Here is an 18,465-nt window from a genome sequence, read left to right as displayed (position 1 = left end):
GAAGTATATCACTCAAAAATGAAAGTTGAACTATAACAATATTACATGTAACACATTATTGTTGGCCCAGGCCCTCTCTGCAGGGTCAATCCAAAACGTTTTGCCTTCACTCCTCTTGTTTTACTAAACTCGTTTTTGTTACCTTTAGGACAACTAGCCAGTGGTGAAGTGCTTGTACTCTCTCTTCTAAACATGGTAAAATTGGCTTACACGCAACTGGCATATATTATTTACTTGTACCCCCCTAGTAAAGTGGTCCTACATGTACCCAGGGCCTATACATTAAATGCTACTAGTGGGCCATCCACTTAAGTAGCCTTTAAAACATGTCTCAAGCCACTCAGTGGATCCTGTATGTGCACTTTTAAACGACCTTTTTGACCTGGCGAAATAAACCTTTTGTCAGGACTATTCCTTACTTTTTCATACATATACGTAACACTTAGGGGAGGCCTTAAACACCCTATAGGGCTGGGTACATTTTATCTAAAAAGTTGGACATGTATTTTCAAATTGTACATGCCCTGGTAGAGAAACAATCTTGAACTCTTTTTTCACTACTGCAAGACCTACCTTTTCCATTGGATGACATTGGGTTACCTTATTACATTTAATAAGTGCTAACTTCTGGTTAGGAGCCTATAGAAATGTCATGTTTGGCGTCTGAGGAATTGTAATTTAAAATCATCTTTAATGGTAAAGTCAGATTTTAAGTCACAGTTCTGAAAATGCCAATTTTAGAATTTTGGCATTGTCTTCTCTCTAATCATTTGGTGCTGTGGTCTATTTCCCGGGTCACATGACTAGGTGTAGTTGGCAGCTGACCTTTGTGTATTCCTCCCAGACAGTATCACAATAGTGTGTCTGGGTGTTGGCCATTGTGACTAGACAGGAGGAGGAGCTGTCGCCTACCTCACTTGCACTTTAAAAGCACTAACCCAGCACACTCACAAAGAACTTCACACTAGTCTATTGTGTCCCCAGGCAGACCGGTATTGGGGCGGGGAGGAAGAAAAGTCCAGACACTTTTGTGTGGGGAAAACTCAAAAAACATGTCCCACTCCAAACGGAGCACCAGGTATAAAAATGGTACCCTCAGACCCACTATTCAGTACACATCTGAAACTGTGAATGCTACAGAAGGACTGCCCTGCTATCAGAGAAATGCTCTCCTGCTTGAATCCTACCCTGATGTCTAAGAAGGAAGACTGGACCTGCATCCTTCATCCCAGGCTAAAGTGACTTTAAGGCTTAGCTGACTGACTTCTTGTTCGGAGCTAAAGGGACACAACAAGCTCTAGAGTTCTTGCTCCAACTGCCCAGCTGATCTGCTGCACTGGACCTGCTTGCAGCTGCAACTGGACCTGCTGAGCCCTGCTGTCTTCTGGTGGAGTGAGTTTCTCATTGCCAGGAGGGACCAACCAAGCCCTGGACCCTTGGTGTGGCATCCATTGAGCTCCTCCTTAAAGAAAAGGAGAACTTTTGAAGTTTGTGTTCTTCATGATGAGAGATCTTGCAGCCCACCACTAATGCTTACCACCAATGCCAAGCTCCACTGAACCTGACCTCCACAGGCAACCAGCAACATGAGATCTACCCTCCACATTACAGCATCGACAGCCTGAGGTTACTGCCAACACAAAGTTCCAGCAATGTCCATCAGCAATGACAGACAGGATCTTCGCCCTCACAGTGACTACCATACCCGACACCCGTCCTGCTCTTCGCGCTATAACCAATGCTCTCCCTGCTTCTCGTAGCCTCCAAAATAGAACTCTTCTTCTGGACTTCTAAAAGGGAATTTTCAGCAGGACTAAGCTGGTACTAGTATCCAGCCCACACTCCATCATGGTCGGCCTGAATTTGTGACTTTCCTCCATCTTGCATGATCAAGTAACTGCAATGTTTGCTTTGTGCTTTTAGGTGCTGTACTTGCCTTAAACTTTTGAAATTGCATCTCTCTGGTTTTACTAATTGAACTTTTGTAATTTGGTGTCAAATAGTTTATTAAATTTCAGTATATTTTCCTAAATTGATGAGTGATTTTTTGTGTTGTTTTCACTTTATTGCATTTTAAGTGCTGCATAAATAGTTTACACATTGCTTCTCAGTTAAGCCTGACTGCTTTTGTGGCAAGCACAGATGGTTCCTCTGACAAGAGATTGTGGCTATTGTATGAGGAAGGCTCATACATCCCTCAACCAACAACCCCATTTCTTACAATTATTATAACATTTGTGGGTATATACTCATGAAATAAAACATCAAATATATATTCAACTTAAAATACCAGTCACTAAAGAGCACATTCAGTTGACACAGTGGGTGCATGGATGGTGCAGCAGCAGGAACCAGAAACCAACATATAAATGGGCCTCAAGCAGCACTTTGTAAGTGGGTAAAATAGAAGTAGCCATGAGGAGTTGAGTAGTACGGTTGAAGTGTTGCTTCTTAACATACTCCAAAAGTGCTTTTAACAAGTGCATAGCATGAGAATTTCAAATGTGGACAGACTGAAGAAGAATGCTTTTTATTTTAATGGAAAACATTGTAAACATCCTTTCAGTCTTATATCCAATGTGAGTCTTGAGCTATCTTTTGTCAGGGTTTTTTTTGTGTACATTTCTGCCTTTTCTCTGTCGGCCTTTCAGAAATGAAAATATATGATCTTAATTTGTAGGACAGAACAGTTGTCCCAATTACGTACGCAGTAGAATGAGCTAAATTTAAAAGTAAAATCTTTCAATTTTGTGTGATCACCAACCAACAACATCACGAAAGGGGGATTGCCAGATAAATTCCACTCTCCAAAAAATCCAGTCATCACCAGTAAACTTACATTTATCTTGCTATGAGGCATATTGATTTAAAAACATAAAAAGTCCCAAACTACCTGCTACCTCAGACATTCTGACATGCAGTAATACTGATGACAGTGTTCTTAGATCACTTTGTCTCAAGGGATTACGGGTCAATAAAAAAAGCAATAATGTCTCCAGTAACTCACACAAACCGATTAAGGCATTTGGCCCCCTAGGAAATGACAGAATGAAGATGCTTTACAACCCAGTCTGATGTTGCTTCTCTAACAGTCACAGTCGTGCAGTCTTTCAATACATTACACATGACCTAAATGTTGGTTGGGTGATCATGTCAAAAACTCTAATAATTTCAGGACATATTACATTAGTTTAAAGGAATTAGTAATCAGAAAATGCACAGTTATTTCACCTTCCTTACCCTTGCCATTGTTAATCATTTCTGCTCCTTGGCTGACCCATTACATGATATGTAGAAATAATCTCATGAACTCGCTTGGCAAACAATATGTATATGAGGTTAATTATGCTTGCCAGCACTCTCTCTAACTCTTTCTTTACTTCATTCCACCTTCTCCTCCTCCTTTCTCCGCTTCTCTGTACACCTTCAAACATCTCCTTCCCAATCATCACCTATCTTTGTGTCTGGGTCAATATTTGTCATTAGTACGCTTGTCTTTTTAATGGCGAATCTCTGCATGACTACTTCATCTATATCCTTATAAACGTATAAAAGATGTGTATCACAAATGTCCTGGATTCACATTCTAAATTGTGTCTGTTTATCAACAAATGCAATACATTTTACACATAATCATGGTACCATTTGTCTGCTCCTGCGCAAGTGCTACGTGGTTGCTATTTAAAAAGATGTAAGTTTCACACAATGTTTAGAGTTGCTGATTCATCTTGGGTTGTCCCTCAAAGTAGTCATCATCATCATTGTGTGGCTGCTGTTTCACTGAGAAGCCCTGACGGCTACATGTTCAATGGATGTAGAAGTGGACATGTTCCAGTCTCCTGGTTAATTATTAAGGAGTGATCCACGGATCCTTTGAACTGCCCCTTTTTCGTATCAGTTATAATTTTTGAGAAGTACATTACACACATTTGACATAATAAGACCTCTACCTCTAATTGTTCTCTGAAATTGTCCAATTTAATATATTTATACATGAAAAACATAATTCTATTCTCGTTTTCCTTTGAAGGCATTTAGAACTTGAGATAGACTGTTATGTGATCGTTAATTGCCATACTGTTTAGGTACTTAAGTGAGCTTTCCTTAGATACACTGCAAACACGTACACTAATAATATTAAGTAAATTATATTTCCCTTGTTAGGGACTTTTATAAGAAGCAATTTTATTATAGAATTAATTGGGTTTTAACAATTTATGTCGTAGTTCTTTAGTTCACAAAAAATCTTCGGGGAATTGGCCCAATAAAAGCAAAATTATACAATGCACACATTAATATTGCACCACAGACCACTCTACCGGTAAATTAATAAAATAGAAATGTATATTACGATAGCAAAGAGCTTTTTAAAACGCTTTTTAAAAAACTTTAAAAGCTGGGACCTTATCGTTGAGCATTCCGAGTAAAATCCTATTGTGTTGTGAAGCAGTACAAGCTTAACATAGATATATGTTGGTTTCTGAAAGTATTGTGTACCTGAGAAAAAATGTATGTGTCTGTGATATTCCATTGTTCAGTTCCAAAATACCTCTATAGTGTCCCAGCTAGGATTCAGAAGCAATTTTCCAATGCAAATTATCATATAATTTATTATTGTCTTTGATTAGTAAAGGATGCATTGCTTTTCTGTTTCTGACACTAAGCAATTTTTGACTCTCTTTAAAAAAAAATCTGCACTATAAACATATTCTCCACTGACTGCTGTTCCTGAGCACATTTTCTAAAATAGTGGCCATATTCTGTTCAGGGTTTGCACAGGTTGCCTTTTATGCACTAATCTACAGAAAATAAATTCATTTAACTCAAACAGATATGGCTGGACATTACCAATGTCTTTTGGTTGGGATTTGATCTTCACCAAACTAACCATTCATTAAATATCAGTGCTATTTTCACAGTAGGCATAATAAACTCAGAGCCTCTATGATTTGGGAAAGTGCACCCTGAAATGATGTTTTGTTTATTTGCGTTAGGTTTATTCACAGTCTCAAAACATATTTAAAAAAGGCTTTCCACTCTAAATAATATTACTTGAAAAGATATTGAGTGCCAAAATGTTATTTTGGTGAGTGGAAACTACATGGAAGCAAGAAAAAGGTGTTTCCTGGAAGAAATGTGACAAATATGTGCCTCTTATCTTTTTGTGGCTGTGGTTACACAAGGTGTCTCTACATAAGGATTCTCAAACTTGGTTTCCAAACAACGCCAAAGGCTATTGCTCTGCTCTATTTTCCCTTGCTGTTATAATGTTACAGCAATGCCAGCCTATTAATCCCATTTTTTTCTGTATCTTAACCCACTGAGTTTACTGCTTTAGTTCTGAAAAGTATGGGTGTGGACTGCGATTTGTGTGCATTGGCCTATGTGTAAAAGACGTTAACATCCTACTCATTCCAAAATATATCAGTGGTTATGCTATCCTTTCAATCAGGCTCCGCCAGTGATTTTCTAAAATCTTCTGGATGCCTTGGAATATATTTTAACCGATTCTTTCTGGAATTATATTTTTAAAGTTATTTTAAAGGGTAGTGGTCCATCAGTGGTGTTTTGACTGATACACAATTTTATACTGTGGTGGCATTAGGGAAACTACCTGCAAGGTATATAATTTGTATTTATTACTCACCTTTGGAAAATGGGCAAAATGGGCATTGCTGTTGCATTACGGAAACTGGCCAGTATTGTAGAAATTGCAACACAATGGGCATTACTGCTGCTGTGGATTTCTTCCGGAGGTGATTTTGGTCACTAGCATGGGTTATAAGATCTGCTCTAAATGTTTAGCTCCCATGTGTTTCATGTAACTATTTTATGTCACAACCTTACTCCATTTATTTGATTTGAGACTGATATTATTGTCGCTGTCATTTTTGGATAAATGTGATCATAAAGTGAACTTTATATTGCATTCCAAGGATACATTGACCCTTCTTTGACATATTTAGGAAGGCCCCTGTAAAATTGATTTAAATCTTGTCTAGTTTTGACCAATTTTGCTGTCCAGTTATTCTTGATAAGTCTGTTTCTTCAACAACATTTCAGAAGAAAATTATGGGAGAAACTCCAAAAATCTACTACCAAACTATTTCAGGATATCGCTAATATTAATGGCAAAGTGTGCTTTAAAACAGATAATTTTCCAGAAATTGGAGTGTCTTGAGCAGAAACTACACAAAGGCTCCATTCAGTGAAGTAAATTGCTCATATAAGTGTTGGACATGGCCCTTTATGCAGGGCCATTCCTAAACATTTTGCCTTCCCCCTCTTGTTTTGTGAAGTCTTCTTTGTTGGTTCTTAGAATTCTTCACTTTACCAGAGTTAAAGTGCTTGTGATCTTTTCTTAAAATATGGTAAATGTGGCACATTTAATTACTTGTAAGTCCCTAGTAATGTGGTGCTACATGTGCCCAGGGCTTGTAAATTAAATGCTGCTAGTGAGCCTGTGCACTGACTGTGCCTCCCACTTAAGTAGCACTTTAAACATGCCATTGCAGTCTGTGTGGGCAGTTTGTAAATGGCCATGTCGACCTGGTAAAATAAACCTTTCGCCAAGTCCAAACTCTCCTTTTCAATTTATTTAAGTCACCCCTAGGGAAGAACCTGAACATCCCAGGGGGCGGCATGCAATGTATTTAGGAAAGTGGGACTTGTACCTTTTAGTTTTACATGTCTTGGTAGGTAAAAGCTCTCAAGTTCATTTTTCACTGTTGCAATGCCTACCTTTCTTAAAGGCTAACATTGGAATTACCTTATTATATCTAATAAGTGATAATTTCCAAATGAGAGCAGGTAACCTGGTCATGTTTGGAGTGTTTGAAGTTGTAATGAAAAATCCTCTCTCATGATGAAGCTAGATTTTAAATTATAGCTTTGAAAATGCCACTTTTAGGAAGTTGGCATTATTCTGCCTTAGCCATTTAGGGCCTAATTTAGATATTGCGGAGGGATTACTCCCTCACACCCATAATGAAATCCTGTCCACTGAAATCTAAATTCAATTGGAAGTTATAGGATTTAGATTTCAGTGGCTAGGATATCTGTCACCGTTGTGATAGAGTAACCTCTCCCCCAATATTTAAATCAGGCCCATAGTGCCTACATCCTGTCTCTGGGTCACATGACTGGGTGTAGCTGACATTTTGGTTTTGTGTATTCCTCCTAGACAGGCACAAACAACAGGGAGCTTAGGTGTGTGTCATCATTGGCAGGATGGGAGGACGGAGCTGGACACAGTCCTGCTTACACTTGATCAGGTTTTGTCCTGTTTTCACACAAAGGGATGCATACCCCCGTAGTTAGTCCTGAGCCTGTACAAGGATGGTAGGTTGCCTGTGGACTTCAAAAAGAAAGCTTTAGAATCTTCTCCCACTTCAAAGGAAGGCCCAGCTATAAATATTGGACACCTGACACCAACTCTTCAGTACACTTCCAAACCTGTGGATACTCTGCCAGGAAGAAGACCTGCTGCACCTCTGAAAGCACTGTGACTCTGCTTGGCTGTTGCCCTGAATGTTTACTGCCTTTCTGTACTGGCCTTCTGCCTGCTACCCTCTTGCCTGAGTGAGAAGGATTGGACCTTTATCTGTTGAACCTGGGACCCCAAAGTGACTCGAAGGGCTAGTTGACTGGCCTCCTGACTAGATCCTCAGGGATAGAAGACTCCCAAACAACCTTGTACCCTTCACCTACACTCTGCCATCTGTGAGTCCTACCCAGCCAAGTGGTGCTACCCCAGTCCTGGATCGTTAGAAATTGCCCTGAAGGTGCTCTGCCAGCCCATCTGTGGATCCAACAGAGCTGATTCAGTGCCTCTGTTGCAAGGTTTCTCTCAATAAAAGGACTTTGCATCAACTTTGAAACCCACATCATAAATGCTGCTGTGTGAAGCTTCACCAACGCAGGACCACACTTTACAAATCTGTTCTCAACAGCAGCCTCAACGATAATGCAGGTTCTCACATTGCAGCCTTGCGTCTCTTCAGACCGAAGTATCACTTTGTCTGCATGACACATCTTCGACATCGGTCTTCGCATCTCAAGCCCTTGCCAATGGGATTCTGGAGGATGATCCAGGGCCTCACATTGCGGCTTCGCAACTCCTCTGAACTGGTGCATCGCCTCAGCTGCATGATGCATCCTTGGTGCAGGACCGTGAAAGGCTCTTCAACCAGGAATTAGGGTACTATTTACCAGTGGGCCTATTTGGATACCATGTGGCCAGCCCACACACCATATCACTAGCCCTGAACTTGTGACTTTGTCTCAATCTGACACAAACAGATATCCACAGTTGCCGCTTTGTGCTTTTTTGGTGCTATATTTACTGAAATCTCTATACCTGTGTTAGACTTGGCATCCTTGGCGTGGTCTCCCCTAACTTTTTGCCTCTGTTTCCCAGGTTGTTGATGTATGCTGGACTCTGTTTTTGCTGTTTTTGTTACTCTATGCCCTTTACCACAGCTATCCAGTGCTAAAGTGCAAGTGCTCCTATGTAAAATATATGTGTAATTGACCTTCCATGATTGGCATATTTGAGTTACTAGTAAGTCCCCAGTACAGTGCACTAGAGGTGCCCAGAGCCTGTAAATCAAATGCTACTAGTGGACCTGCAGCACTGGTTGTGCCATCCATATTAGTAGCCCTGTAAACATGGCTCAGACCTGCCACTGAAGAGTCTGTGTGTGCAGTTTTAAACTGCCAATTCGACTTGCCAAGTGTACCCACTTGCCAGGCCTAAACCTTCCCTTTTCATACATGTAAGGCACCCCTACGTTAGGCCCTAGATAGCCCCATGGGCAGGGTGCAGTGTATGTTAAAGGTGGGGCATGTACATGTGTTTTATATGTCCTAACAGTGAAATACTGCCAAATTTGCTTTTCACTGTTGCAAGTCCTGTCCCTCTCATAGGTTAACATTGGGGCTGTCTTTAAATATTATTAAAGTGCAGATTCCCTTAGGGAGCTAATTGAAATGTGGAGTTTAGGGTCCCTGAGCTCACAATTTAAAAATACATCTTTTAGTGAAGTTGGTTTTTAGATTGCATGTTTGAAAATGCCACTTTTAGAAAGTAGGCATTTTCTTGCTTAAACCATTCTTTGACTCTGCCTGTTTGTGGATTCCCTGTCTCGGTCCGTTTGACAGTTGGGCTGTTTGCATCTCTCTCTAGACAGTGACACAAAGGGAGCTGGGGTGTTTCCTGCATATCCTGATGAGCCATCTGTGCTAGGAGGGAGGGGGGAGTGGTCACTCACACCTGAAAGGGCTGTGCTTGCCCTTACACAATGCAGTCTCTGACCCCCTGGTGTGTGTCTGGGGCCTGGCCTGGGAAAGGCAGGATCTTACAAACCAGAGAGTCTTTCCTTTGAAGTAGGCCCACTTCAAAGAAAGAAAGGGGTATAAGAAGAGCCCCAAAAACCCCTTAAAATTAGATCACTTCTGGAATCAAGAGGAACCTCTGCCAAGGAAAAGAGCTGAGGAGAAGTGCTGCCCTGCCTGTGACTGTGCTTTGTGGAGCTATCCTGCAGTTGCTGCTTCTGCCTGTGAAAGGTGAGAAAGACTGGACTTTGTGGCATATTCCTGCTTGAGAAATATCTCCAAGGGCTTGGACTGAGCTTGCCCCTTGTTTTGAAGTCTCAGGGCCATCAAAGACTTCCCCTACTAGCACCTGGACTCTCTGCTGAGACTCCTGCACTGACAAGTGGTGCCCTGTTCAGTCCTTCGGCCCTTGAAAGGAGAAGCTGGTGAAAATCCAAGAGAACCAACTTTGGACGACTCCGGACCGCCACTGCCGCCGAATCCATTGACGCCACCTGCAACCGACTCTGTGGTCCTCACTGGAGTGCGACGACCCTCTCAGGCCTGACACCCCTGCAGCACCACCGAAGTCCTTTACCCTGACTATAGTGAGGCTCCTTGCTTGGACAGGGGGTAACCTGACTGCCAACCAAAGACCCCATTTTTAACAACCTGCATATCTCTGGTTCTACTGATTGGATTGTTGTAATGTTTGTCTTGGTTTATTTATTAAAAATACTCCATGTTTCTATATTGATGTGGGATTTTTCTTTGTTTATGATTTCACTTTATCACAGTTTGAAGTGTTGCATAAATACTTTACACGTTGCCTCTAAGCTAATCCTGAGTCCTCTGTGCCAAGCTGCCAGAAGCTTCAGCACAGGTTAATTTGGGGTTTGCTTGTGCCTCACCCTGACAAAGAATGTGGCTCCTACCAGAGTGGGATTTCATGCCCCTCAACCGGCAATGCAGTTTCTCACAATAAGTACTAAATCTTATATGAGATTTGAGGATACGTTCCCCATCATTAGTATACATTAGGATTCCTAGTGTGAGGTGTTTAATAAAGAACTATTCCAAGGGAAATCATCCATTAATCTATGGCTCGTGTCATGAATGGTTAGTGTCCAAGCCATCAATGTTCTTTGACACCACTCTTGTCTGATCTATTAGGCACTTAACTGTTCCACATTAAATCCCACAGTCATCTGTCACCAATTTATTTTCTCAGAAAAAGAGATATCTGTGTGAGTTGGTAAGACCTGGGGTGGTATGTTTTGGAATCCATCCACCGTCAATCAAAGAATGAGCAGTGAACAATAATTAATTGTAGAGAACACAGGAAATAGCTACATAAGTTGGGTGGCCTTAAGGACCACGTTTCTAGGTCAGGTTTTACAAAGTGGTCCAGAGACGAAATAACCCGCAATCTGGAAAGCGCGATTTATGCAGTCCAATTCACTAGAAACTTACCTAGGTACATTCAGTGTTGAACTAAACCTACATTTGGTATTTCAAATGTATTGGTTTGCATCTCACTTATGTTACGGTTTCATTATTAATAGAGTTAATATTCCTTCTTTATTTATTAAATGTGGGACAGTGAAACAAGTGGAATGCTTTCGTAATTTGAAACAATAATACAAAAGAAATACTGGATTAGTCTGGAAATATGACACATTATTTTATACCGTTTGTGACATGAAGGTTGCTTTGAAGATCTTCTATGACCATAGGTATTTGAACACACTTAAAGGTCTACTGATGCATCCTGGGGCTATGTTTGATTACTGATACACTAAGAACATATTTTCTTCGACAAAACCATATGAAGATACAACTTTACTCATTTCCTGGATTTAATCGGGCGTACCTCTATGAAACAGGCTTGTATTCTATAACTTCACTCGTATAAGCTAAAAATGCAGGAAATCATCCCCACCCATGTTTGTTCAAAAGTAATTTAGAGCTGTTCTTCTTTTTATTTAATATATGTATTTACCCTTATCCTTGATGTTAAAACCAGCATGCACGACTATCTGTTCTTTATCCACTCAAAAGTTACCCTACTTTCATTGAATTGAACTATTCGTTTACTTTGAGCACACACAAAACCCGGATATTTCTTGTTTTCAACCTGTACTGAAACACATGGTTATAGATCTCTCTATTATCATCCTCAAGTCAGATGTGAATAACTGGTTGAACTAATTGCATCACGCAGAGAGGCACAAAAGCCCACATTTACTCATCAAGCAGATTAGATCCACAGTTGCATGTTGCACTGGAAATCAAATTCATGTTTCCCAGTGCTGTGTCTACAGGGACATCGTTGCAGGTAGCCCATTGATGCTGTGCTTTACCTCTATCTATGTATCTCGTGAAGTCAGAGAATTCCTATTCGAGTTGCATATGCCAATACTTGATGAAGGTCAATAGCCTGGAGAAATATTACCTCGTTTCTGTAATTGTACATCTTGGAATATACAGCAAAGCTCTCTCGAGAATGCTGTTTGTAGCAGTGGTACCTGAGTTCCACCTGCACTACCACCACTTGCAAATACTGATTGAATGGATTAGTGCCTGCTCAAAGCTTGTATTGCATGTTAGACCTTTTTGAAAATTTCTAATGTCCATGCAACATTCCTAAAGGACGATTTTGACTGCATATCTCCTTGCTCACTGTTAGCTTAGGCAGCTACTTCCCGTTTATAATTTGATCTTTTTTCACGTGAGCCTCTCTGTGTCTGATAACATAAATACACGCTATTAAAAAATAACTTGAGTATTTCACACTTTCTAATTAAATAAGTTGGCATAAACTAAACTATCCATCAAATTGACTTAAGCCTATTATTCCAACAAAGGGCTGTGAGTTTGAAGAACCTTGATAGTGGAATGTAAATGGATACTTTATAGTTACCCAAGGGGCTTGGTCTTGGCCTGTCAATTGTTTTAATATGTTCTTGAAAACAATGTGTGTTCCTTTGTCGGCCGTGGGACACTAGAACGTGATTGATATTTGTGGTAACTTTGACAAAAATTTGTTACACTGAAATGTCGAGAGGAAATAAAGACCATATTAACATTTGTGCCAAGCTGTATACCAGGCATGTTAAAAAGCATAACGCAGCCATTGAAATGAAAGAAGGGTAGTGAAACCCTAAACCTGACTAGAAGAGGAAACCCCAGCTATGAGTGGAAGTTGATACTTCCTTCAAAGTGTCACAGCGCACTGTATCAGGGCAGTTGCTACTACAATGTCCTTTTTTAAATAACTACTTTTTGCAGTCTTACTAAATTTTCAGTATTCTACAGTTTCTTTGAATGAACTTCGTATTAACATTCTAACGTATTTGGTAAAGATATGCTGTTGTTATATCTCATCTATCGAGTCATGCTGAAGTTGTTGTCCTCAGTTGTGTGAAACAATTACTCAATGATTTCTTAGGACACTCCCTACAGAAACAAAAAGGTCATTTACAAATGTGTTAGTAGCCCTGAGACTTATCATTGTTTTCTACCATGATCATGCCAGTGTTGTAGTTAATGTTATAGCAAACGTTGGCTTTAATATGCTTTATTTAGTGCCCTATAAAAATGACATTTTCACATTGTTATAAAATATTATTATTTTTTATTTGAGAAAGACTAATATATACATGAAAGTACACCTAGTAAAGAAGTAACACAGAAATGCACAATGACAAACGTATACATGCGTCCTACTTCTCTTTCGAAATGGCCACAAATGATCAGTTTATTATTCGTCATTTGTTTATATTTGTAGATGCCGGAGAGATAGCTAAGTTGGGTAATGCAGCAACACTCAGATCTGTGCAACCAGAAGCTCAGAGGTTCCAGTCCCAGCAAGTTTCACTCAGCTTTTCATCCCTCCGAGGTAAATTCATTGGACACTGATTGTAGATGATTGATTATGAATGGATACACTGTTTATAAAACACCATCGAGTTTGTCCATGACAACGCTCCACAAAGGATCAGTTTTGTCTGCTTCATCAAGATGGTTATGTTTCTTTTTTTGCTAAGGCTAGTTTTAACTAATTGTGTTGGTTGGTTGTTAAGGTCTCTTCAGTATGAATTGTCCCACTAGAGCCTTCAAACAGCAACTCTGCCATAATTACTGTCATATTTAATATTTGCACATCATGTGGCTACCAAGAAACTCTTATCTCCAATATTGTCACATGTAGAGTATATCTGTTTTGTACTTGATTCACAACACCAAGTAACATCTACTCTTCTTGGGGTATGAGGCTTTCCATTGCCCCGTAGTACGTCCCAAGAATGTTTATCATAAAATGAAGTCATGCATCCACATTACTTATAAGTTGTCCGAAGTTTAAATGAATCATTAAGCCTGCACATTAATGAAACTGTGGTGTGTTGATATGTTGTAAATATTTAATCAAAAGAATGAAGATATCAATAATTATGAATCTAATTTGTTTACAAATATACTGACGTTTTCAAATAAATAACAGTAAAGCAGGAACACCATTTCTGTTGTAATAACTTATTAAACTTCTAATACCTTGCATTGTTCAAATAAACCTCCATGGTTTGTTAGACTCACATTAGCAATATTCTGAGATCCAAATAGATTTACACTGATTGTAACAGCAAGATTGTGGAACGTTAACGTTTGAAAGTAGGTTACTGGCAGGATCATCTCATCTCATGTGAGGATTACACTGTATGGAATTTTCAATGTGGTTGGCAGCTGAATAGGCGTAGTCCTAGCAAAACAGATGTAGTATTTAGACAGCATTCACAGAGAAAAGTCATGCGTATGTACCTTGTTAGGCTTCGGTATCTTGGGTATTCCCTGTTGGACAATTTCACCAAAAACTTCCAGTTTAGTTCAATAAGACTGATGGGAGTCTGACCTGGTCATGTATACAAGGAAGGTAGAATTATGATGCCATTATTCAAGTAAGAAGAAAAAATGTTGTGGAAAATATTAAAAGAAGTAAGACAGAAGAACCATTGGCAAGCAACTAAAGAATTAAAAAAACTCTGTGGACCCAGGGTACAACCTGAGGCTTTAAAACAACTTGCGTAGAGCATTGTACACCTACATTTGTGATATTTTATGTAATGTAAAGTGTCATTCTTTCCTAAACAAAAATAATTTGGCCTGCATTACCTAAACGAACAGCTTCAGCTATCTGCTGGTGGTCTCACCCACTGTTTCATAATCAGGATCTCACATTATCGGAATAATCAGATGGTGAGAGGCTCCAACCAGAAATAAATGGACTAATGAATGAAAGTTATGCCCATCATTTCCAGCAGACAGGCGAGGGGTGGGATTGGCTAGCAAATGGGTGCATGGCCCGTGCAGATATGGCCACTCCCATATCACATGTCTAATTAGCATTGTCCACTGCCACGGATAAGACAATAGGCACCCACAGTGATATATGCGTTTTACAGATGTACTGGAAGTTAATAGTTGCTTGGACTCTGGCTGGTCTGAGGGTGAGGATGGAAATCACACAGACCCCTCTCTGGAAAGGACGTTGATTTGCCCTCCCTTGCTGAGAGAAAGCATTTTCCCTGCATGCTCCACTGAAGGACCAGGCAGAAAAAAACATTAAAACTGGGAGAACTTTCCCTCCTATTGCTTTTTCATGCAGCTGGAAGAATGGCTGTCAGCCTATTGATAACTAAACCTATCATAATTAGGGCCCATGTGTCTTTAAGAGGTGCCCACAGTAGATATCCCATGTTAGATGCCTGCACCTAACTCTATTTTAAATAATTCTGACAAACAAATCTAATTTTAGAGAAATTACAACGTTAAAGCACTAAATTACAAGCAACATCAAAAGACACAGATACAAAACATGTTGAGGTGACTATCAGGTCGTGTATTTTTTATGAAGCAAAGGAAACTGGGCAGACATAACAACAATGCTGTCACATAAATTGATACATGGTTTAAAATATTAACATTGGACAAAGAATCTATTGTTACATTGAATAGAAGGGCCTTTCCAATAGAAAACCCCACATCATGAAAATGGATCTATCTTTTGGTTTATGGATTATCCAGAACCATTTACCATTTATTCCAGCTCTCCAGGGACCCTAATTGCACGAGTACATTGCACTTCACTTAAAAATATTGTGGCTGCTGGCCGATAATATCACTGTGGACGAGGTGCATAGTTTAACACCCCTAAACTCTCACCTACTAAACAGTTCAGCTTGCCGTGAGTGGTACCCGAGCAAAATGCGGGTGTCTGAGGCGATCCTTTGTTATTGCCATTCAGAAGTATTATAATATTTCCATGGCAACCGTTTCCAAGGCATGGCTAATTTTGAATAGTTTCATTTTAATTATGATGATATCCCTCTCTTTTTTCTTTTTGACAATTTGTCAGAAAACACAATCAGAGAAAGCATGGAATCACGGTTTATACCTTTCAAATACGGACTCTGACCATATTATCAGCATTTAAGACCTGAGAGTTGGAGCTTAGAAAAGCCTAGATTCATGTTTCTAAAGGACTATTTGAGTGGTGCTATTTTAGTAAATGTGCATTATTGGTACCTCACCTCTCATCAAAACTCAGTGTTTATTAACGCTCCATTAAGTGCAGAGCAAAAAAGCACCTGAAACACAGTTATGTTTCTCATCTCATATGTCGTGGATTGAGATATTTGCATTGGTGCAAAACTAGTCACACACATTCTCTACAATCTATTTCGGTGGTCTGAACCTACAGTATATTTAGATTATCATTAGAAGTTAACTTGACAACCATATCCCTATTTGGCCAGTGAACATTCTCCACTCTGTATATGAAGTGCCATTTGCTTTTGGTGTGTGGATATGGATATTGTGTGGGATATGGAAGGTTGAATGAGCACGGTAGTTTGTGAGTGTTTTTTGTCATAAATCCCAGATTTAAACTATGAAATGTACACATCTTGATATCCACAACACAATGTTGTCTGATGGCTTTGTGTCCTTTATCTTCCAGTGTGTGTTGCTGCAAGCATTTAGTCATAGTTATTAATTCATTAGCTTGAATACGACTTCAGGTGATGTTTGTGGGAGTGTAGTTAATAATTTGATAAATGAGCTTCATAGAAAATGATTGTGTGAAAAGTGAATTTGACTCTCTTCTTAGGACATTGGGAGGTAGTTAGCGAGACAGAATGGTCAGTTTGCTAGCTATATTAACTCTCTACTTTAAGACCATTTTGGATTAGAACATCACTCAATGTGTTATTTTCCACTACTAGAAAGAAACATCATTGAATTCTTCCTCTCTCTCCATGGTATAATGACTAATTGCACCACATAAAAAACAGCTTAAAGGCCTGGAAAGAGAATGTCGGAAATCTTACAGTAACAAGGATACATGAAGATATAGACTGGTCTTTTACAGATTATCAGAAATAATGTAGCACTGCAAGAGCAGTGCATCCTGTGCATCACATTGAATCTCATAAGAGGAAGACTAGTACTGGCTTAGAGCACATTAGACATTAAAAAATCGGAAAACAAACAAGACAAAACCTAAAGAATAAAAAACAGTCCGATTTTAATTGCTGCCAAATAGCAAGGAAGCAAAAATGCAATCTGTTGGGAAGGTTTTGTTAATATTCAATATTAGGACAACAGCACCTAGAATTAAGATTCAGATTTGAAAATCAAAACAAAGCAAAAACACAATGCAACTCACTAGTTAATCACCTCTATCTTTCATTGCAAAGGTTGACCAATTGGCAAACAGAATCCATTTTGCCATCTTCGAAAAGGTTTGTCTGGCCAGGTACATGGATTTTGCCTTCTTGTTTTGATTGTTTAATGTTTTGAGTGAGGCATGTATTGTAATTATTTAGTAGCCACAATACGCTTATTGTTGGAAAGATTAATAACGTTGTATTCCAATTCATAGAATACCAGAACTGAAATTCCATCACCCTGCATTTATCATTATTGTGAACAAAAGTAAGCTTTGATTCAAAATATTATTAATGGTGCACAAGTTAACAAAGTATCAGCCACCACCATCCCTCACATAGAGACAATCAAAGATGTTGCATAGCTTGATTTAAACAATAAACTCCCTGTTCAAGATATGATAAAGAAATTAGTAATAAACTATAACTAAATAACACATCAAAATGTTTACAGAAATCAGTCTTCTAAATTGAACTGATTGCATGAAGGTGCAAAGTAGAATTAAAACAAATTCTATATTCGTAATTCATCTTCTCACCACATTAAGTGTAGCCTGACCAAATAAACTGTGTATTGCAGTCACTGTGTTTTGTTCTTTTCCAGGTTCTGTAGGGCTTTGCAATAAGTGTATTTTTATTTAATTCCTAATTATGTGAGCCTCGGGTCCCCAGTATTAATATCAATTAGCTTGATCGACTGTGTCCTCCCCTGACATGGACTATGCAGATAAATGCATGATATTGTGATCTCTGCATTCTGAATTCCGGGAACCTGAGTCTCACATCTTTAAGGATTAAATGAAAATACACTTATTGCAAAGCCCTGAAGAAGTTTCAAAAGAACGAAACACATTGGCCAGAAAAAAGTTAATTTGTGGAGGCTACAACCAATTTGGAATTAAAAAGAATTATGAAGAAATTGGTTTTTAATGCTACATCGGATCTTTGTGCAACCTGTAGTTTATGACCAATTTGTTTATCATATCTTGAGTATTGAGAGTATTGTTTAAATGAAAATCCATCACCATTTCTACCATGACTTCAGAGGGCCAGGGCCAGGGCTGACCAAAACTACATCCACCAAATCAGACGCCTATTTCCCTTTAATCTCATCTTTGAGAAATGGCGCATGCAAGTATACCAGAAGCTAAGAGATATCAACTTAACAAACTGATAGCTCTTTAAAATACATATATAAAGGAGACTGATGAAGTTTGTTTTTAGTGTATATATACTCTACTTCATTAAGCAACATAAAGAAATATACACAACGTCATTTTACATATGCCTATTTCATCCAATTAGGAAAGATAGAGGCAGGTATTTAGAGTACTAAAGACATGCCTCTGTGGGTATTTTGACACAACATCTGATGAACTTACGAGTCAATCTTCAAAGGCGATCTGTCACGCTCCAGCTAGGTTTG

General features: G+C 39.1%; 1 protein-coding gene across 1 annotated transcript in view; it reads left to right on the top strand.

The window, feature by feature from the left end:
* TENM2 (teneurin transmembrane protein 2) overlaps positions 1 to 18,465 on the top strand; it is a 1,257,685-nt gene that overhangs the window by 65,528 nt on the left and 1,173,692 nt on the right. Inside the window, exon 2 of the mRNA XM_069199351.1 lies at positions 13,106 to 13,216. Within this exon, the coding sequence (XP_069055452.1) occupies positions 13,106 to 13,216 (111 nt within the window). The remainder of the gene's footprint in view (positions 1 to 13,105; positions 13,217 to 18,465) is intronic.

Source organism: Pleurodeles waltl, chromosome 7, assembly GCF_031143425.1.
Source record: "Pleurodeles waltl isolate 20211129_DDA chromosome 7, aPleWal1.hap1.20221129, whole genome shotgun sequence".
Taxonomy (NCBI): domain Eukaryota; kingdom Metazoa; phylum Chordata; class Amphibia; order Caudata; family Salamandridae; genus Pleurodeles; species Pleurodeles waltl.
This window is presented reverse-complemented; position numbering and strand designations above follow the sequence as displayed.